General features: G+C 34.2%; 3 protein-coding genes across 3 annotated transcripts; all 3 read right to left on the reverse strand.

Annotated features, from left to right (window-relative positions):
- Nucleotides 1-4,003: 4,003 nt before the first annotated feature.
- On the reverse strand, nucleotides 4,004-6,781 carry LOC120087006 (uncharacterized). Its single transcript, XM_039043848.2, has 3 exons — nucleotides 5,765-6,781; nucleotides 5,140-5,487; nucleotides 4,004-5,050 (listed from the first exon to the last, which is right to left on the reverse strand). Exons 1-3 carry the CDS (start codon nucleotides 6,194-6,196, stop codon nucleotides 4,430-4,432), a joined length of 1,401 nt encoding a protein of 466 aa, XP_038899776.1. The 5' UTR covers nucleotides 6,197-6,781; the 3' UTR covers nucleotides 4,004-4,429.
- A 3,819-nt stretch (nucleotides 6,782-10,600) lies between these two features.
- LOC120086228 (aspartic proteinase CDR1-like) lies at nucleotides 10,601-16,946 on the reverse strand. Its single transcript, XM_039042774.2, has 12 exons — nucleotides 16,494-16,946; nucleotides 16,278-16,398; nucleotides 14,969-15,396; nucleotides 14,716-14,872; nucleotides 13,535-13,617; nucleotides 13,354-13,450; nucleotides 13,146-13,218; nucleotides 12,715-12,927; nucleotides 11,975-12,099; nucleotides 11,652-11,753; nucleotides 11,454-11,551; nucleotides 10,601-11,098 (listed from the first exon to the last, which is right to left on the reverse strand). Exons 1-12 carry the CDS (start codon nucleotides 16,886-16,888, stop codon nucleotides 10,924-10,926), a joined length of 2,067 nt encoding a protein of 688 aa, XP_038898702.1. The 5' UTR covers nucleotides 16,889-16,946; the 3' UTR covers nucleotides 10,601-10,923.
- Nucleotides 16,947-17,386: 440 nt separating this feature from the next.
- LOC120084943 (cytochrome P450 81Q32-like) lies at nucleotides 17,387-19,889 on the reverse strand. The gene is made up of 2 exons (XM_039040755.2): nucleotides 18,907-19,889; nucleotides 17,387-18,115 (listed from the first exon to the last, which is right to left on the reverse strand). The coding sequence occupies exons 1-2, from the start codon at nucleotides 19,816-19,818 to the stop codon at nucleotides 17,465-17,467; spliced, it is 1,563 nt and encodes a 520-aa protein (XP_038896683.2). The 5' UTR covers nucleotides 19,819-19,889; the 3' UTR covers nucleotides 17,387-17,464.
- Nucleotides 19,890-23,115: the final 3,226 nt, after the last annotated feature.

The following is a 23,115-nucleotide window of genomic DNA, read 5'->3' on the forward strand; positions in this document are numbered from 1 at the left end:
AGAGTTTCAATCTACAGATCCATAAGGTCCCTTCTATAGCTCAACAGGGATTTAATTGAGAATTAATATTAGATTAATCTGAAGTGTTCAAATTAATTGAAGAAATTAATTATATACGATATAATCAATTAATATAATGTATTTGACACATTATGATATAAGGTAATATGAGAGGAATTTGAATATGATTCAAATTATATGGATGAGATTCATATAAGTAATTTAGTGTAAATATGATTTATATTAAATGTCATGTATAGTTAAGAGAAAATAAATCTATAGGTTATATTGTATTTGATATAATATGTAACGATAGATTATGTGTTATATGGGATATAACATATAATTGATATACATATAATAAGGTTGTTATTATATGTATAATTATAATTATTATTAACTAAATTAATATTATTTTAATTAAAGGGAGGGAGTTGTAACCCAACCCATACGTGTAGTATGTGGGAGTTATGGAATGAGTGGGTCACTTCTTCATCTCTCTCCTTAGATTCCTGGGAGAACTGTTCTAAAAAATCACACAGAAAGGTTCTCTGAAAAATCCTCTCATTCCCTCTTCCAAATCAAAGACAGAGCCCACAACTTCTATCAATTCTCAGCCCTAGAGAATACAGAAGGCTTCATTTGTGGTGGTGTCCCAATTAGAAGAATAGATCGTGATATGTTCGAGGGAAATCTTGAAGAATTGTTCTTCAAAGGTAAGTCTTTCTTCTCCATTTTCCCTTTTGAATAGCATATTGTAAATTTAATTTTAAGGCATAATTTGTTTTCTTTTAATTCAGTAATTTCATAAATTTTTTGAAAAACGAAATTTGGATCGATCCCCACTTTCCGCTGCGAAAACCTTCAATGGTTTTCCATTCGATTGGTTTTCTTTCAATGTTGATAACTACTTATAAAAGTCTATCATTGATAGCCACTAATAGCCTTAACTACTAATATTTTAAGGTTGATGTCAATTGATGAAAGTGTTTCGATGATAGCCACTGATAATTGATAGCAAATTAAAAGCTAATGTTTCAACATTGTATTAATTTTTCTCAAATTGAAAGCTACCACTGATAGCAACTATTAGTGATAACAGTTGAAAGTAGCTTGACTATCACTAATAGTTGCTATCAGTGATAGCTTTCAATTTGAGAAAATTGGGAAGGAGTGACCAAAATGGTGGCTAGGTGTGGGCTTTTTATCTTTTACCATTTTTGTTCTATATATACAATTATTTTGTCATTATACTACATATTCTATTATTTTGTGAATTCCATTTATACAATTAGCCCTTCAAAATAATGAAAATTCGAAGGAAGATAATGATATGGTAGTCCTTGAAAACACTGAAAAGAATATTTTAATTTTTTAAAATTTTAAAAATTAGAATTATTTAGGCCCCGTTTGATAATCATTTAGTTCTTTGTTTTTTATTTTTGTAAACCTATTTCCTCTCAATTTGTCACAATCTAACAATGATTGAATTCTTCGCCAAATTTCAAAAACAAAAACAACTTTTTAGAAGCTACTTTTTTTAGTCTTCAAACTTTGACCTAATTTTTTAAATCATTGGTAAAAGTAGATAACTAAAGAAGAAATTTGGAGGTGGAAGTAATGTCTATAAGCTTAATTTTAAAAAACAAAAACAAAAAATCAAATGATTACCAAATGAGGTCTTCTTAGTTACGTCTTAAATGTGCTCTAAAAAGAACTATGCCTTCAAATCAAAACAACTAGCAAAAATGGGTTTGGCATATTAGAAGCACAAATCTCTTGGAGGGTGTTTGTTTCAAGGGTTGGGATTGGATGGGTTAGGCTTAGCATCTTAAGCCCAATCCTTGTTTGGGCATGGATTTCGCTTCCTACATCCTTTTCCCATGGGTTTGAATAGTGTTTACTATCCAAAGCCATGGGTTACCTCTCCCCTTTTTTTTTTCTAATTCAATCTAGGAAGTGCGCCAGTCAACCTCCGGACACCACCTTCAGTGACTACCGTGGCCAACTCCAACGAATGTTGCCGGTCAACTTTGGCACCACCTTCGACGACCGCCACTGAAAAACTCCGACCCCCACCTCCGACAACCGCCACCGACCAACTCCGATCGCCACCTCCTACAACCGTCATTGGCCAACTCTGATCGCCACCTCGTCGATTGCCATCAACCAACTCTGGCCACCACCTTGGTGACCGTCGTCAACCAACCTCTAGTCGCCATTGGCCAATTTCGACCACCATCGGCCAATCTTTGGCAACCCCCTTCCCCCACTGGCACAATTCTGACCACAACTCCATTGGCCACCCTCCGACTACCACCTCCAACAACCGCCACCAACCAACCTTGAAAACATTAATAAAAATACTCTTAGTATATAATAAACTAGACAAACATATATATAAAAACACTTTTAAGAAAGAATTGCAATACATGTATTTTTTTTTTTTAATGAGTTTTTATCAAAAATGTTTAACTAAAAATGAATTTTTGAAAGATATATTTTTTCTAAGTCATTCCAGATACGGCAATAGACTGCAATTGTATAGTTATATTTATTTAGGTTATATGTGTAGAACTATATATGTTTGAAAGCTCTAACTTAATTTAATAATTTTTTTTTGTTGGTCAATTTATGTAGCTCGAACACTTATAATCATTTTCTATACGTAAAGATTTAAAATGTTTAAAACAACTTAGCGATCAAATAAAAACTAAAACTCAAAATTTATTATTTTTTATTCTTCAAATGTAATTTGATAAGAAAAAAGTATATTAAAATATTAGTTTATTTCAATTTTAAGTTAGCGTATTATGTTAAAAAAAATGATCATTTTCAAATTAGTTAAAGTGACAAAAGTTTATGAAATTTTATTTCAAAATCTAGTAAGTTTAGAATATCAAATTATTAAAATAATAGACTAAATAAAATTATAATTTTAATAAAAAACTCTATTTCAATTTTTTTTAAAAAAATTCTCTTCTAAATTTTTTAGTTTATGTTAAACTTAACAATATTAAGATGACAAATTTAAACTAATCTAAAATCTAACTAGTGATTAAATAAAAAAATATTTCACAAACTAAATATTTATAAATCTGCACTTCATTCACAGACTACTTAAGTTTGCACTCCAATACAGTCTAAACCCCCAGTCTAATCCCCTAAACTTAACATTCCCAGGTTTAAGATTTCAAACCTGCACACCAAACCCTTTGTTGGTTATCAACACATACTTATTGTTAGGAGTGCATACAAAGTCTCACACTAATTGGGACAAGAAGTGACCATGAATATATAAACTTGAACAATTGTTTTTATTAATATGAAGCCTTTTGGTTGGTATCAAATATAAAATCTTGAGGGTTCATGCCCAAAACAATAATATTCATGACCGTTTATGTCCAAAATGGACAATATCAGATCATTATGGAGATAAGTGAAGGTTTTGTTGTTCTTATGACGTATGTTATTTAGCTGTGCTCATTTTTACACCAATTTCTTGGTTTTAATTTTTTGAATGTAAAATTATAAATTTACTAATAAACAAAATATTGATGGAACAAATACATTAAATAAATATAAATTTATTTTTTTTATATAACATGAGAAACAAATTATGATCACTATCTGATGCTCTATTTTTCAAATTAGGGAAGGAAATAAAGACAAAAATGGTTTTTCCTTGCAAACAAAGAGAAGGCAAAGAATGATTAACAGAAATCGTGGACACCAAATATCCAAGTCATATAAATGAGTTTATCACGAGGTACACGTCTCTTTATCATTCTCAATATCATCTTTAATAATTATATATATTGTTCATCATTATTATGTTTTAGTAAGTCCACTATAATCTTATTTAATATAATACATTTTTTTAAACTTTGTATTGCATCTGATTAAAATAAAACAGATGGTGACGTTTCATATAATGAGATTTTTTTTTTTTTCAAACATCGATAACAAAGTGATGGACCAAACTGTCATTTAAAGCTTGATCTTGTTGAACAAAATATGCTCCATTATTTCAAGTTGAAACTTAAACACAATCCTCATTCTGTAAGGCTGTACTATCAAGTACATTCCTTAAGAAAACAAGAGCACAGAAGAACATTTACATTCACTAATACTCCTCACGTTGCAAGAGAGAAAACAATGGTGATTGAAAGATTGAAAGAGATTTTCTGTTGGATTGGAAGATAAGAAAGGTAAATATAAAGCCAGATTCGGGAGAGAGCGAGTCGCTCAATCACCGAATAAAATGTGTGAGAATGACTATTGATCTATTTACAATTTGCCGCGTAAAATAGACCACAAGTTCTACTACATTGGATTTGAATCCTCTTCTAAAATAGTTAGCGTTGTCATCAATGCACTTACCTTGGCAAAGCATTTGCTTGCTTGCTAGGAGTTGTTGGCTGCTGGTTCAGATATCTGGTTTCCAGATAACTTTGACCTTGCTGTCGTGATTCTTCTCTAGAGCTGCAACTTTGGCACGATATGCTGCTGCTGCCATGGCGCTTTTAAAGCCATGTCCTCGAGAGAAATCGCAGGCTTCACTCATGGAAGCATATCTGAGTTCAGCAGGGGGAATGAAACAATCAATGGACAAACCAGGGACGTTAAATGCTACTTCCTCAATAGTCCAAGCTTCTTCCATCCTGGTTTTTGTGTGACTCATGGCTGTTTCCCCAAATCTGAAAAGCGTTACTACAGATCGACCGGAATGAGCAATCATGATCCCCTCTACTGGTCGGTAATCATCAAGGAACGAATTGATTGTGGTTTCCCAATAGACAGCATCGCTTCCATTGTTTTGAATTCGGGTTAAATGTGAATCTTCTAAATGTACAAGGAGCCCAGATTTCTGGCTGAAGTATCCAAACATGGTGTGTCTGATTATCTCTGCAGGTCCTTCACTTCTTGCCTTCAATGTTGAAGGATCTGTACAGAGCTTGAGGATGAAACAATCTTCGCTATTAACACTTTTCTCCCCAATGCATCTTGCATTAGCAAACATGCTTGCTGTAGTTTTTGGATCAAGTCCCTGCATATAATGAACTTGGTCAAGAATGCTTCAATGATAAAGCCAAATTGATAATATAAAATGAGTTCGGTCTAAGACAGCGGTGTCACCTGAAGGGCACGGCGAAGGGGTCTAACAGGCCCTTTGGCGGCATGAGCACCGAGCCAAGGTGTGTGCCTCCACACCAACTTCCCATTGCAACCAGCATGAACCTTGCTACCACCCAATGCAAGCTCAACATACCACATATCTGGCTTCATCTGCCATAAAACAAATCCGCCTGACTCTGCATCTTTGGAGGAATTCCGGGTCCTTACCACTTTGTTAGCTGTTTCAAACTCACATGCTATCATTTTCACCTTTCCCATGGCATAGGCATTGCTAACAGAGTTTTGAAGCTTTTGCCCTCCCGAGGCTGCTGTGTACTGCTGCAATATATATTGAGCAGATGAATTTTCCTGCAGGAAAAACCCTTTTGAAATGTTATTATCTAAGACTCATCCTGAAAACCCAGTATCCAGAAAACATACCATACATCTCATCTTGAATAAATAACACGAGACAGAAATATTAAGATCTCTCTCAGTGTACTCTACATTATACAACATTATTATCTTGAAAACATATAATATACAGAGATCTTAATTTTGGAATAAACTTGAGTGCCAACATAAAAGGAAGACAAGACTTCTCAGTGGAAAAAATTAGCTTAGAGAGTGAAAAATTAGGACTAACAATAGGGATGTCTTTAATGGCGAGGTGGGGCTGAGGCTCGGTGGAGCTAACATGAACAGGAGCTAACGGAGCACCCAAAACTCCAAGCAGCAGCCTCAGATCAGATCGTTTCTGGGCAGAGCAAGAAACAGCCGAAGGTGCCCTACAAAGCTGACCCCTCATCCAGTTTCCCCATTTCCCCTCCTTCGATTCTCTGCTCTCGTTCCCGTCAGGCCCTTCCTTCAACGGCGACAATGCCTCCTCCGGCCTTAAGCTTCCAGATCTTTCAATCATCAAGTCCGGTTGCGACATTTGGTGGTTCTTCCTCCGCCGTAGTAAACCCGACATAGGAGACGCACTTCTCGCCGGACTTTTGGCTCTTGACCTTCCAGGTGAAAGCCCTCTCACTATCTCTCCCTTTAGCGCCGAGAAGAATCCTTGTTTTCTCTCCATTTCAAAATTGAAACAATTTGAGAAAGAAGAGTGAAACAAAAAGAAGACGAGCTCTCGAACTATATGATGGAATGAATATCGTAATCAGCAGCAAAAACGGTGTACAAAGTTCACTATCTACCGAATAGCTACAAATCCAGAGGGGGAAAGAGAACGCCGTTTCGCAGAAGAAAACAAGGAGATTCAAAGGCTAATAATAATGATAAAGAATTGGGGTTACACTTCACTGGTAGACAAGCAAAACTGTAGCCAGCTTCAGGGTATTTTATATAATTACGATCTGGGTCGCCCTGTTTTGTCTTCAATTGTTAGTCACTAGGGTCGTTTACTATACTGCACTGCTATAGCCTTCGAAAGTGGGGTTGGTCCTGAAAGACGAGAAGGATCTAACAGTGACGGAAACTTGCAGGAAGAAAAGGGATTACAGCGATCTCCGGGCGGCGGGATCTTGGGAAATGGAGACGAAGAAGAAGAACCCAAACGGTAGATAGGGTTGGAGGAGCGGCTCAAAGCAACGGTAAAAGCCACTGGGAGGTCGTATTTGGTCAACACTACACCAAACTTTAGAAGGAAAATTGAAAAAGTAAAAAAAGAAAAAAAGAAAAAAAGATCATAGGGCAGTGTGCAGATTAATGCTGGGCCCACCCGCGGACATTAGTAGCGTGCCATGCGCTTGCGTTAGCCATTTTCCATTTTCTGTTCATTAAAATAGTTCTTTCGTAATTGGAACAAAATACGGTAAAAACCACGTGATAATTTTGACCATTAAGATTTTTTAGTATTCAAAATCTAGCCGTTCAATTTAATTTTTTATGAAATTTTTTATCCTTACCCTTACTTATAGGACCAATAATTTATTTCCAAAACTTTATTACATAATGATTTTTTTTTTCTAGTTTACCTCTAATTTAATGGAGGATATAATATTTTAACCAGATCATTTAATTACTAACATGGGTAGGCTGGTGAAATTCATTGATTTGTTGTTTTCAGTTTGGACCTTGCAGAAATGAGGTTTATTTTTAATATACATGTGAGATTTAGGATGTTGTCACATCAAAGGATTGCTAAATAATATAGTTAAGAGAACATTATTTTTAGTTTTTTTTCCCCCAAATCTATGCACGTTGGTTTGGATATGTGGGAAGAAAGAAGATGGTGCGTTATTTGTTACCGGAAAGAGGATCGGCAATCACGGAAAAGACAAATGGGGTTTGCAAATGTTTGTCAAAATGTAGTTGGGAGTTTTCATTTGGAATCGCAGTGTTTGGCAGCTACCAAACACTTGACTTATCCCTGGATTATACAATCCTTTCTTCTTCTTCATATTTTCCCTGGTTCACAAAAGTCCATTTCACCGCAAATCTCGCTGAGTAGTAGCCAGTAGGTAGAGAGCTAGGGGCATTTTTGTCCAACTCTTCAAAGTAAACCACTTTACAGAAGCTATCTCGAATCTCGCTACCTGTATTATTATTATTATTATTTATTTTGTTTTGGAGAAGAGATCATTTCATAACCAATCTATATGCTTAAAAGAGCTGCAACTGCAATAGCCAGCCAGCTTCCTCTTCTGCTGCGGTTTGGCTTTTTGGGATCTCTATTTTGAGTTTTCTTGATATCATCAACCCATGTGGTCTCAGCCGTCTGATTGGGGATTTATCACATCATATTTTCACACCAAAACAAAGCTGCTCAAAAGACGATGAATCTTATCTCAGATGTCATACGCTTTATCATTGGGGAAGAGACCACACAACACAATTTTCATTTCCCTAAAAATACCCCTTTCCTTTTATTCTTTCTTACCTTTTTCTCTATGAGCCATCCAAAATCACGCAAATGGCATTTAGTTTAGGTCACCTTTACATGTGGATCTTCATTTCAATTGGACCTTCCATTGAAATGAGCTCCAATGCTAAATCTTTGAGATTGTGATTGTTGGTGTTTATTAATCTAATTTTTCAAAAGCAATATGATTCTAATTGAGCTTGTTTATTTCAAATTATTTATTCAAAGGTAGAACAAAAATGATGAAAACCCCATCACGCCATTTCTGATTGACAATGACAACATCGAACACAACCATTCACCCCTATTTCAAACAATCTATCGGCCGTTTTAACCCGCTATTCTTTACTTCCTCACAATTCATCTTTCGATTTCTATTTTCCAGTTTTCATCGGTCATTTGTTTGCTCGTCCTCATGTAAGTGTAACATATTCTACTTTTTACTTCGATTTTTTACTTTGTATCAACTAGCAGTCGTCTTCAATTAACTGTTCATATCACATACAACTAGGCTTCGAGGAACATATACATCCAAATTCCTAATGTTATTCGAAACTTGAACTTGCATGTTTGGTATCGTTACTTTTCAAGTAGTACAAATTCGTCATTAATCTGGCCAAATATCAACTCTATTTGATTTTTTATATCTTCTGTTTATACTTATCGATGTAAATATCGACTTCCTTATCGTCTATGGTATGGTTGTGTGCTTCACTGACAGTCATGTCGGTTAAGTCATATAGTAAGTCAATATGAAGAAGGATAAATAAATCAATCAATAATGGTTAATCATCACTGGATATCGATCAGTTGCCCCAACGATCGAAAAGGGAAGGGGAAGGTGGATGAGGTGGGGAGGAAGCGCCATGTTGGAAAAGGACCAAGCGACACGAAGGTCCAAAAGAAAAACTCCAAACGAACATTGGTGGTCATATCAAGTGACTCTGAGTAGGGTTCTTCTTCTTCTCGTAGGGTTGGGGGGTTAGGGTTTGCATATTCCTTTTTTGTTTGTCTGTTTTTGTTTGGTTTGGTGAATGGCGAACCCCAACCCCATTAACTCTCTTTTGTATGGTCATCTTCTCCATTGTATTTAACTCTAGTTTGTATAAACTTTTCTTATACAAATGAACGAATATTTCTGCTTTCATCGTTTGCTATTTTTCCTTTCCTTTATTCATCAATATTTGGTTTGTGTGATTGATGGAACATTATAGCGGTAGATCGACAACCATAGCACGAATGTCATTATAACAAAAATTTAAAAGTTCAACATTTGGACCGATCAAACAAAATAAAACTGATAAAAGTATCGGTATCTTAATCACTATCGACTTCACCATAGTAATCAGTAGATCGTTAAGACGAAGAAAGGGTGTTATAAATATTAAAGGCGCCAAAATCAATACCAATAATTTCATCTATAAACCGGTATCTCTTTATTTCAAAGGGCAAATGACGGAAATTGAGGCATAAATATTCGTACAAAATATGTGGGTCTCACTGCATATTCAAATGTAATAGGATTATGGACCTTCCCAAGCTCGATCAAATTACAATACTTCATTACAGATGTTACGGTAGACCTCACTTTTAATTACAATTACAGATGAACGTGTAAACAAAAGCTAAAGTAATCCTATAGGACACACAAACCGAATTGAGATTTATTTATACCCATTCCTCTATGTAAACGTGACCTTAATGTTAATTCAATTTGGTTGTGTTATCTCATTTTTTTTATAATCATTAATCGGTTATATAAAGTTGAAATGTACTCGCAAGAATAGGCCATGAGAAGGGTAGGTCATGTGACATGTGACACACGTGACATGTATGCCCCCAACCCTTCATATATTTATAGGGGTTCTAGTAGGGGTAAAAATGTGAATTCAACAATCCAAAACATTATATTATTTTGCTAAATCATAAGAAAAAATATCCCTTCTTTCAAAAGTTACAATATTACCTTTCACAATTATAAAAATTTCAAAACTATCTTTTAAATATAAATTCATTAGAATTTTGGGTGAAAATTGAGACACAAGTAGTATGACAATAACAAAAAAAAAAATTGAAACCAAACATTGTCACACCATTTTCAAGTCAGTCACACCCCTTTCAAACCTCAATTTTCATCAGATATAACAACATATTTTCTTTAATATTTCAACTTTAGAATAAAAATATTAATTTTTTAAAAAAATAAATGTCAAAATTCAGGGTTTATATTGAGCCTATTATTTTATATGATTTGATGCTTCTAAAAACTTGAAGAAATTAACATTTGGATGGGGACCAGTACACAGTACACACTGGCTCTGAGGGGCATACATGGTCGAAATTCTGAATTGGGAGTGGTGTCTTCCATTAGTGAAAAACTGCAGGATTTAATGTTGTAACCTGTAACCAATCCTTTACTATGTGGTATGTACAACCTTAAAAAGTCACATAAATATTTTGTTTACATTACAAAAGATTCGTATAATATTACCTTTGTTTATTGTCCATAAATCAAATCTGCCTCATGAGTCAAACGAATATTCTCAAACCAACCTGTAATAACAACAATGAGCAATGGTAACAGGTCAAGGCTGTACAATTTTGTCTCTGGTTCAATTTCTAAAATACAGAACTCATTCCAATAAAAATTCATGTTTTTCAACATATGTTTTTGTTTGGTGTGGTTTCTTTTCCTTCTTCCTGTGGTTTTTACTACAACTCTTTATCAGTGTACAAGGTTTCATCCCTACAGTCCTAAACCTTTCATAGTATGAGTGACGGTGTGACGCTACCATTATACACTCAGATTTAGAAAGCTATTTCAAACTCCACTCTCCCTTCCTAACCAAATCATATCTTTTCTTTAATTCTGAACTATACATCTGATAAACAGAATCATAACTTCAACCAAAAAAGGAAAAAAAAAAAAAAAAAAAGATCTATAATGGCTGAAGCTCTTGTTCGGGTCCTACTACACCAACAGGCTCATAGGAACTCAGTTCCCTCCGTCTATATCTCCAAATCAACCACGTGCTTACGGCTGCCAATCCAACTACTAAGGTAACTGCTACTCCAATAGTCATCATAGACCAGAAGTGCTGCTCCATCCATGTCCTGTATAAATCCGGATCAGGAGAAAACAAGAGTGAACATACAAACCACACATAAATGGGATTAACAAAACTGATCAATGGCATTTTTTAAGACTATATAACCTACCAGGCTGAAGGCAAATTACTATTTAAGAAGACGCATAAGGGAATACAGATACGAAACTTATTAGCAGTTACTGCAATTTAGATGTGAATGTTAAGCTTTGAAGGATTTTTCCCCGAGTACCATGCAGATAAATCCTTGCCCTCTCATTAGAAAATATATTCAAAAGATGAAGAAGGGGGGGATGTGCTCTAAATGCAGTGGCCAGTAAGAACTGAAAGTATAACATTCAAGAATATGGAATATATCTCACTTCTTTAACGGAGGTTCAACATTCAACTCAACCAGCTGATAACTTCCGAATTTTTCAGGAAGTTGCAAGTCATGTTCCTTTAAGCGAGAAATTATGTCCTGCAAATCATCATTTATAGTAAAAATATAGCTAATTGATGATATTCCAATGTCTTCACTTTGTATAAATAACCTCGGCGCTTAAGGACATAGCTTTTACCATTGCCGTGGTATTAGATATATAACCAGCAGGGTCAGCAGGGAAGATGGCCCATCTAATGAAGAATTCAGTTTCCCCTAATGTAAAGTTCAGCACATGAACCTAAGATCAGACAATTGGTAGTATTGTGTAAGAAAAACTTGAAACCGCAGACACTACAAAGAACGAGCATAAAGATATAGCAACAGCAGTGCAAGTCTTTTACGAGATTAAGTGAGAACATGAATTCTTCTTAAGTTGAGTTTGCACCATTAATTGTTTCCTTTTACGAGATTAAGTGAGAACATGAATGGTAAAAAGGTTAGCTCTAAATTCATTATTACCTGTGAGACATTAACTTCAAGCTCATTGGCAATAAATTCTGCAAGCTCAGTGATGTTAAGTTTCACGGAGGATTTGTTTACATGAAGCATCATATTAAATGTTATGACTCCAACCTGAAATTCACCTATACATGGAACAAAGGAAAACATAAAACACATACAGCAGAGATAGTACATAAATACTGCATAAAATAAAAGTCATCTGGTATTATAATCTTGAAACAATTAAGAGCAAAAAGACACTTCAACTTAAGAAAGGTAAGTTACTTAAGTCATAGGCAATCTCAAAATAAAAACTTGAGAACTAGGGATTAAAAACAGAGTTCTTTAATGTTTTCAAATATTGTTTTGGTAGCAAATACAAAAACTTGATTTCAATTTAAACATGTGTACTAATTGTGTTTGATAATATATTTATAAATCATAAAGCTAGTTGTAGTTACCCACTAAAATATTAGGTTAAATATAAACTATTATTAATTAATTTATGAACGTGTTTTAGGTTAAAAATTTTGTATAATTATTATTAGTTTCATATAATTTATAATACTTTACAAAGTATATATTTTAATTCAAAACAAAAATAATTTAATTTACAACATGAAATATTATATTTATTAACATTGTTATCCCTTTTTTAATAAAATTTTGCATTTTAAAATTTCAAATTCAAAATTTGGATATACTGAATACATTTTTCATAACAAATACACACACACAAACCAATAGCAAAACCTTACCGGAAAGAAATGGCACACTTGGAGAACCAGGTGGAGGAACTTCTTTACTTGTATTCTGACCATAGGAAGGTAAAGGAGCTGGAGGAGGAGCTGGAGGAGGAGCAGGAGAAAGATAATGCAGATTCTTCCAGAGTTCAGAACAGTTAGTCTTCCAAAACCCAATTGTGGTGTTCTCTCGATCATAAGTGACAAGAGTATTACGAACGATAATTCCTGCCGATGGAAAGAAACCATGACGTTTTACTCTAAAGAAGTACTACTTTGTTTTTCTTTTATTAATTTTGATGATCGTGATTATTGAACACCTAAGTTTTATCAAGGCATGCAATATAAAACCATCATATATACACAACCACAAAAAGCTCAAGAGAAAAACAATGTATACCGAACAAAAGAGAATTATCCAAAAATCCAGCAAAACTCTGCCATACCTCCCAAAAGTGTTGTCTGATCATTCCCATTTTTAAAGACTCCCAGACAATATGCACCACTAACCTTAGTATGCTGCAGAGATGGTTGATGAGAAGAGAAGGTATATACAATTTATGTAAAATTTACTACAAGTTATAGAAAACTGGATATATCATAACAATACATTGGAGAGGGAAGGCGAAAAAGAATTAAATCAAAGATGAGTACCCGGAACAAGTAGTTTTCTGGAGAAAGTGAAATTTTCTGTCCATTGGCAAAAACCATATCAACCTCTGGAAAAACTTTTGAAAGTTCAGTGACATCCCTAGCACAAAAAACCGATGCTCAACAATCAACCCAGAAAGGATAAACCTCAAATATCGGTGCTCCTAGCAAGAAATAAAAATACCTCCCAGCACCAGAGAAACAAATATCTTTAAAATTCGGGTCAGGACCACCAATTTGTTTCAGGAAACTAATCTTCTTCATTATCTGCAAATTAAACCACAAGTTAACAAAAAAAAGCACCATGTTTTGTAACAAAGAGCTGCAGAATAGAACGGGGGAGCAAACCAGGAATATGTACCAAACAATTGAGTCAAGAAACCAAAACTTCGTCATTCACGTGAACGAAAAAGTTAAAAAAATAGCATTATCCCTCATGCAACAACTGTAGAAAACCTGTTTTTTCTAATGAAAACAACTCTAGAAAAAAAAAAAAAAAAATAGAAGAAGAAGAAGAAGAAGAAGAAAGAACGCCTTTTTTGCTAAAAAGAAGAGCTCAAGATGAATTTGGTATCAATTTCAAAATAGACATCTAGATCAGATCTTTTTGTCCAAAAGAAATTACAACGTTACATTCCGAATGCCAAAAACCGTACCCAACTCCTACATGTTTTTTCAACCATGAAACAGTCCCTCAACTGGGAGTCAATAGCATAAGCTAAGTGTCGCCTACTAGATGACAGCCATCCGTATGAGGAAAAAACAAAACAATTGCATATCATAACTATTATGTTTGGTAATAACAAATAGAAGACATCACCAAAATATGTTTTGAATATGTAAGAGTTCTTAGATAGTTGCACTAACGATATGTGATTATAAAGAACTACTTGAAGAAGTCTTCATTCAAAGATAAAATATAAAGGTAAAGAAAATAGTCAAATCAATGCAGAATGGTAAAAGATGAGATATATAACACACATGAATGAAATATTGGGACTGGGTAAACTCCAAACTCTCGATTGATCTGATTACACATAGAAGATCCAAATATCCTTCATAATAGATTTCTCAACAAGCATTTATACAGTTTCAATGGCTTTTAGGTGTTCCAAAATTCCATATCATATGCAGAATGAATGAGATGCTGAATCTTACTGGTGACAACATATTAAATTATAGGTGTATGTAACAGGCCCCAGACAGTAGATGAGCACTAAGAGTTAGCGAGAATATCGTGATAAGCACAAGGGTGCCTTTAAGCAGAAGGAATCATAAGTAGCACAAGAATGATATGCTTTGGGTGAAGGCAAGACCCTTTAAGATCAGAAACCAGAGATCAGATGTCGGAGTTGAAAAACTTACAGCATCCTTGAATGCATAGTAGGCTTTTTCTGGAAAATAAGCATATGTAGTTCCACTATCCAAGATAGCACCATACTTCCCATCAAAAGTGCTAGGATTCAACTTCAACGGCTTCCCAGCAACATGTATTTCCTTCAGCTCTATATTATAATATGGGCTGTTTCCATCCCAATGCTAGACTGTATTTATGAGATGTACACAAATATAAACCAGAAAAATGAATAAAACAAAGGCAGATTCAAAATTACCATACCTTCGAGATGGGTCTGAGTGGGTGAATACCATACCAGGGGGTGAAGAGATCCCGCCAAGAACCATTGCACCCCCACCAACATCCATCCCACCATAACATAACGAAAATGAATTGCTGATAACTCGTTTCTCAACAAGTTGGTCCATCACACTGAGTGTACCACGGCCCAAACCCATAATCCCATCAGCACGTTGGGTATAAAGATCACCAGTTTCCATAGTTTCACACCCAAAGACAGCACGCTGGGGTACAAGTTCACTTTCTTTTCCAAATGACATGATGTCCTCAGCAAGCACACCACTGCTAGTACTCATCTCTGCATACCGTCTCTCGTACGTACACTGGACTCCATTGTCATCACAGTTACAATCGACATTGCACTTAACAGGTTGATATGTGCTAGACAGCTCTGGTTGGAACCTTGGATCCTAAAAATAGCATGGTCTAAAAATAAATCAAGTGAAAACTTGTTTTAACAAGTTATATTGGTTTGTAGGGTATAAATAGAGTAGTCAGTAGTTCAAACTATCTAAACGTCCTATGACAATCAATATTTTATATATATATAAGACTATGACAATCAATCTAAAGCACCTAGTCCAATGGAACATGCATAAGCTTTAAGTGACTAATCTAGCATGATCTTCCAATGCACACCTCAGAACTACTATCCGCTAAACAATTTGCAAGGATACTAGTAAATTGAATGAGATTTGAACTTTCACATGAAAAAATATTTTGAAGGCTTCACATTTCCTAAAATGACAAATTATGACCAGAATTTTTCAGTGAAGCCTTTTTTTTTTTTTTTTTTTTTTTTTGAGCTATTCTCACAAGAGATCCTACTACATTTGGTTGTCAAGATAACTTCTAGGATATTAAATACTAAGTGGGCAGCCACCGTAACTAACTCATTTCCTTTTAAATCCTTTACTGTTTACATTAGTGTCCATTGATCACTGGCCAACCAAAAGTAGTTTTTCACCTTGTTGGCCCTAACTGGTTTGATTTTTGTGAACCCATACACAGAAATTCACTTCCAAAGAAAAACATGTACGAAGCCGTGATCCCAGATGGATCAGATGCGCGATCGCTAATCTCTCCTTCATCAGCGATTCGACCAAGCCCAGTTCTAAGATCCCATGCTTACACCGTCCTCGACAGTTATAGACTTTGAAGAAAAAAGTTTCAAGTAACAGTATCATTATCTGTAGGCCCAAATTCGAAGCCACAAAACAACTTGCAGATATTTAGATATAGATAGCAGAACTGAAAAAAGAACGCAGATCAGCAATCAACCGAAAGAAACCTGATGATTCCCGCACTCTACGCAGTTAGAGCATGGAACATACGTCACAGTACTTCCGGTATCGACGATAAGAGCAAATTCTTGTGGAGGAGTCCCAATCCAAAGACGTGTCGTGTAATACCTGCGGATATAAATGCCCAGAACCTCCAATTCTCGATAAACATATAAATAATTATAAAACAGAAACGTAAATTCGAAAATTTCTGAAAGACGGACCCGTTGGTAAGGAGGTCATCGTGGAGCCTCATTCGAGCATTTGACGAGTGGGGCTTACCCAAGTTCTGCAGGTGCCGGAGACGGTGATCACGGTCCAAAACGCGCTGATGAGTAGAATTCATGGGCGAGATATAGAGAGGAAGAATCACAGGCTGTTGCTGATAATCGAAATCTCTCGCGTGCACAGAAGAGGAAAGAATCCTGCCTAGCAAATTAAAACCAACTAAACAATAGAAGACGATGGCAGAATATGAATCGGCCCAGGGCGGCGACATGGTGTGCCGGTGAACCGTACGCGACGGTGCAGACGGGACAGAAATGACGGAAGAGAGGACTCGGTAATATGCCCTCTCCGCCTTCCCCCAAATTACTGAGACTGAATGAAATAAAGCCATTGCAATCTTTTCTTATTTTCCAAAAAAAAAAAAAAAAAAACTAAACTAATATAATGATAATAATACTAATAATAATAATAATAATAATAATACTAATAATAAAAATAACGTATGACTTCAAGAAGTCGCTAACCAATTGGCTAATCAGACGGAGCCACGATGACGACAGAATGGTAATGTACGAGATGGGGCACACGGTCAACGGCAAGCCCACGACAAGTTGGAAGTTGAAATTTTTATGTCTCATTTTAAAGAATTCATATTTAAATATTGGAAAATTTTTAAAAATAGAAAAAATGTCAATCTATTTTTAAAAATAACAAAAAAAAAATACGGATAAATTTTTATCACTTCTATCAAATAATATTAGGATTTTATTATTTTTTGTAAATAATTTTTCTTATTTTTCTATTTTTAAAATCCCCTTTTAATATTTCTTTAACTAGTACATATTTATATAAACAAAGAGGAGAAAAATAAAAAGAAAACTCAAATGTACAATGCTGGAAATAAACGTAATGTTTATTATTATTGCATTAAAAAGCTTGACCATGGGGCTATAGCTGCTACGCTATACTATACAATAGTCGATGGGCGGGGGCTGGACTTGGTTTGTGAGAGAAGATTGACAATTATGGGCCTGGGCCTACATTTAGCATGTAAGTGTTGGGCCTTGGGCATAGTGATTGCAATCCCTTCTGTCATGTCCACCAATTGTTCACTAGGACGCTCCCATTCAAAGCATTGAATCAATGAGCCCAATACAAGCCCAATCATTCGTAGGCCCAATCCCTCTCCTGGACACCCCCTTCTACCCAACCCAAATGGCATCAAATTGAACCTGTAATTTTCACTTTCATGCCCGTTAAACCTGTCGGGGTCAAATTTTCTTGGGTGGGCCCAAATTTTGGGGTCGTTTTGAATGGCCCATATATTGATGTATAGCACAGTGCCACGTGGAATATGGTAGCCTCCAACAGAGCAGTCTTCTGATGATTCATGAGGTACTAGTAATGGAGCTGGAGGATACATCCGAAGGGTCTCGTTGATTATGCCACGTAGGTAGGGAAGGTGGGCCATGTCGGATTCGTCAATCGAACGTTCGTGGCCAACTTGATGGTCGATTTCGGTTTGTGCTTTCTTTAAAATTGTTGGATGGTTTAACAAAAGAGATAGAGCCCACTCCATTATGCTCCCTGATGTTTCTGTACCAGCTACTAACATAAGCTGTCCATGTACGCAATATATAATAATATTAGAATTGTGATGTGATATACGAGTCATAATATATGTTCATGAAATATTAACTTCAACATTTTTGTTAATGGTCAAATATTCATCTTTTTATCAGTCCCACAATATATGGGATAAAATTTAGAGATTCGAATTTCTTGATCATAATATATGTTTTAAGTCCGTTGAATTATGTTTTTGATTGAAATGCTATATAAAATTTGAAGGGAAATATACGTAGAAAAATATTCATAGAAATAGCATAATATAAATTAAACGTGCATTTATTATAATAATTGTATAGAAATTATTATTTTAATTTACAACCAAATTTCTGAGTTCCCAAGAAATTTATTATATGATATAATTATTATACACCCAAAGCCACTTACTACATGACAAAATTATCGTGTAAAATTATATTTCATATTGATTTTCATTTTAACGTGTTCATAGTTGTAATGTTTTTATTGGTTTTTGTTTTTCCCTAATATTTTAATATGAGTTGACTTACACCAAAACCGATGTCACATGTAGGTAGTTCATATGATATTGAAAATATTATATTAGCTAAACTTTATTAAAATTATAGAAAAAATATATCATTTTCAATCGTATAATTGTATCTATTAAACTTTAAAAAAAAATAAAAAATAAAAATATTTTTTTAAGAAAAGGATAAACTTTTAATGGGCTCTTAAACTTTTAATTGGTATCTAATTCCTCCACACTACCATTAATTTGTTTAGACTAATTGAAAATGATAAAATAAGAGAGAGAATTACTAGCATTAGTGCTCTGATAGTTTCATCATTATATTGTTCAGGTTCAGATTCTTGTAACTCTAATAATACTTCAATCATCGTCTTCTTCCTTCCATCACGAAATGAATCGTCGATTTCTGTCATTCTTCTTCTTCGATGTTGCTCAATTAAACTTTGCATCAAAGTGTCTCTTCGATTTTGACAATTCATCATATCTTTCTCCAAAGTTGAACCAAATCCCAACCATTTTATTAATGGAATAAAATCTCCTATATTAGATTTACCAGACAACCGAGTTGACTCAGCTTGTAACTCTCTAAATAATTTTGCCTCATCAACATCATCCACGTCATCTCCATAGAAACGTTTCCCAACAATCATCCTCAACATCAAGTTGAAAGTTAAATCGAAAAACTCATGCTTCATGTTAACTAATTGATTTTCACATTTCAACAACCGTTGAATCAAAGATCTAACCTCTTCCAAACGAACAATAGAAAGCATATGAAGGCGATGAGTGGACAAAATCTCAACGGTGCAGATTCGACGGAGGTTGCGCCAATGGTCCCCATAGGATGACCATACGAGATTCGTATTGTTGTACCCGAAACACTTGGATATGAGGAGACGAGGTCGGTTTGCAAAGACGATGTCGTTCTTAGTCAAACATTCTTCGGCTATAGAAGGAGACGACACGATCAGGATCGAGCGATACCCCAATCGGAGGAACACAACGGGACCGTAGCGGTGGGAGATGTTGTATAGAGAGCGGTATATGGGTTTTTTCAAGAGGTGGAGATGGCCAAGGATAGGTATTGATGGGAAAGGGGTGGGCGGGAGGTTTCTGATCTTGTGAAGGAAGTGCTCCGTTAATATATACAGTACAAGAAACAGTGGGATGTAAAGAAAGATAGCTCCTATAGCCATAGCCATGAGATTCAGTTTCGCTGTTCGTCTGAAGAATTGCTTAGAATTAGAAATTAAAGGAAAGACCTAAGCCAATTGGTCAATTAGATGAACCCAAAATGGTAATATATAACCAACCACTTGAGGCAGGATATGAAGGAAAGTTGAAAGCTCAACGAATCTCTAGCCTTAAGCCATTTGGCAACAACTTGAAAATTAAATAATAATAATAATAATAATTAATAAATAAATAAAAACAAACCATTTATTTTTAATATAATCGAGAGTAGATGATGCAAATTACAAACTTTATGGTTACCAATACACTCCTATGTCAATTAAGATATGTTCAATTTGACATAAAAAATGATATGATGTGAGAAAGATATCCTCATATTTATAGTGATCTTATGTGTGTGTATAATAAGCATTTCATTAATATTAATGGGCCTATATCATTCTATATTTTAGTATTGGTTGAGCTATATATCATTTGACTTCCTTTTTTTCACATTTGAGTGAGAAAAAAATTAGTTAACTATTAATTCTAAAATTTGCATGTTATATTATTAAAAACCATAAATTAACAATTATATCATGTACAGTATTAAACTTTTAAAAGTGAAATAATTCATTAAATCGAACATGATTCAATTGACATTCAAATATATTAGTAACTACAAGGTATATGGTTCAAATATCTTAATCTTAGTTGTACTTAAAAAAAAAAAAAAAAAAAAAAGTGAAATAATTCATTACAAAAAATGTAGATTTTTTTAAAAACAGATAATATATAAGAGATTTTTACATAAAAAAACCATCTTTAGGTCCTTGTTGAATGAGAAATTTTAGACCAATCACAAGTTGCCACGTCATTTACTAAATTAATGATGCAATTCAAAATCATTAAATTTGGGCTCAATTAAGAGTTGACATATGTCCTGAATTGAAGTTGAAGACAAATTTCGATGACGTCACGTGGTTTTATCATGACCCTTGAATCAGATAAGATTAATTGGACCCAATTTGATATTATTATTTAGGTCAAAGTCCAACTAAGTCCAAAAATAGGCTGAATTTGACCCAAATGTCAAATCAGGCCTAAATTCGATTAATTGGGCCCAAAGGCCAAGCCCATGGATCAACCAAACCCAAGCCCACTTGTGAACTCTATAAATAGATAAATTCTCCTTATTTGGAGGGGTCAGCAATTCTATACTCCAGAAAAGCTTATAGAGAATTCTTTACAATCAGAAGTAAGATGCAAGCATTCTAAATACTGAAATCCTTTGAAGATACAAGCAATTCTACATTTAGAGAGTCCTTTGAAGATACAAGCAAATTTTACATCTAGAGAGTCCAAAGATAATTCATCAATAAGTAGAAGGCTCCCAAGACTCCTAAAGCTGCACTCACTTCAATTCCACGAAATAAGTTTCTCTGGAAGCCTTGTGCGAACACTAATTCTCCAAGAGGATCAACAAGCCCAAATGCCGGTCTTCCAAGAAAATCAACAAGTCCAAAGACCGATCATCCAAGAAGATCAACAAGCCCAAAGGCTGATCATCCAAGAAAATCAACAAGTACAAAGACCAATCCTCCAAGAAGATCAACAAGCCTAAAGGTCGATCATCTAAGAAGATCATCAAGCCCAAAGGCCGATTATCCAAGAAGATCAACAAGCCCAAAGACCGATCACCTATCAACGAGCCCAAAGGCCGATCACCCAAGAAGATCAACGAGTCTAAAGGCCGATCAAGATAAATAAGCCCAAAGGCCGATCACCGAAGAAGATTAACAAGTGTAAAGGCCGATCGTTCAAGAAGATTAACTAGCTTAAAGTTTATAGTTTATTTTGAAAGCATTAAAATACTGTGTATTAGAGATTATACTCACTTTCCACAAAATTAATACAAATACAAAGTTCAAGTTCCACGAAATAAATTTCTTTTGAAATCTCGTGCGAATAGTCCTATATTTCAAAAATGAATTAAATTTGAATTTTTTCAAGAAAGACTTTTAATATTATTTTTGGACAAATTTACCATTTTTTATTATTTTTATTCTCGATTTTTATATATATTTATCTATTTTCAAAACTTTCTTAATGATGGAGAGAGAAGATTCAATTGGTATGATTTTTTGTCCTATTTTCAAATGGAGAGAGAAAATGTATTTATTTGTTGAGATTTTTTCATTTATTTAATTTAATTGGAGAGAGAAAATACATTTAATGAATTTTTTTTTCTATTTTCATTGGTTTCACCTTTTTTTCTACGGATTCATGGTTATTCATTTTGTTAGGAATTTTAAAATATTCTAACCAATATATGAAATATACCACAATATATAAATTCTTGATATAAATCACCATATAATGCATTTATTATGGAAAGAAAATGCATTTATTATGATTTTTTTCCTTTTTTGATTGTAGAGATAAAATGCATTTGATATATTTTTTTCATTTTTATTTAGAGAGAGAAAATGACATTTAATATGATTTTATTTTCCATTTCATTTTTCATGTTGTTTTTTGTTATTATGTGAAATATTTCATTGTTTGTTCACTTATACATATAATATATTCCGTTGTTTATTTGTACATGTCAATTTATTGGATTTTTTTTACAGATTAATGATTATTTTAAATATACCTTAGAACATTTTGATGGATTTATTATTATTTTAAATATACCTTAGAACATTTTGGTAGGCATTTGAAAATATTCTAACAAATATATAAATATACTATAATTTATAAATTAGAGATTGACTCAATGCTTAACATAAATCACAGTATAAATTATATGAAATATACTATAACATATAAAACTTCATAAATTTCATTTACACCACAATATATATATATATATTATAATACTATAAGTCTAAATAAAAAAGACTCATTTATATCAAATAAATTAATACATATATATCACAATAGATATCAAATTTCCTACAAAAACTAAAAAAAGTACACATATAACAGTATATATAAAAAAAATAGAAAAAAACAAAGTTCATCTTCATATAGGGGTTTATAAAAAATAACCATCCATCTTCATCTCTTTTTCTTCAGGTATGGTTGCCACGGATCTCTCTCCCCGTCATCGTTGATCAAATTTGCTCGCCTCGTCGTGCCGTCAATCGAATCTGCTCAACCTATCACTGTCAATTCACCCCACGTCGTCCACATCATCGATTTGTCCCAAGTCATTCGTGTCACCTCGTGTTAAGCCATCAATTCGCCCCACGCCATCATCTACCACCTACAAATCACATCGCCGGAAAGAGAAAAGAGAGGGAAGAGAAAGGAGAAAA

The sequence above is a fragment of the Benincasa hispida genome, chromosome 9, assembly GCF_027475165.1.
Source record: "Benincasa hispida cultivar pf3 chromosome 9, pf3_genome.v1.1, whole genome shotgun sequence".
NCBI lineage: Eukaryota > Viridiplantae > Streptophyta > Magnoliopsida > Cucurbitales > Cucurbitaceae > Benincasa > Benincasa hispida.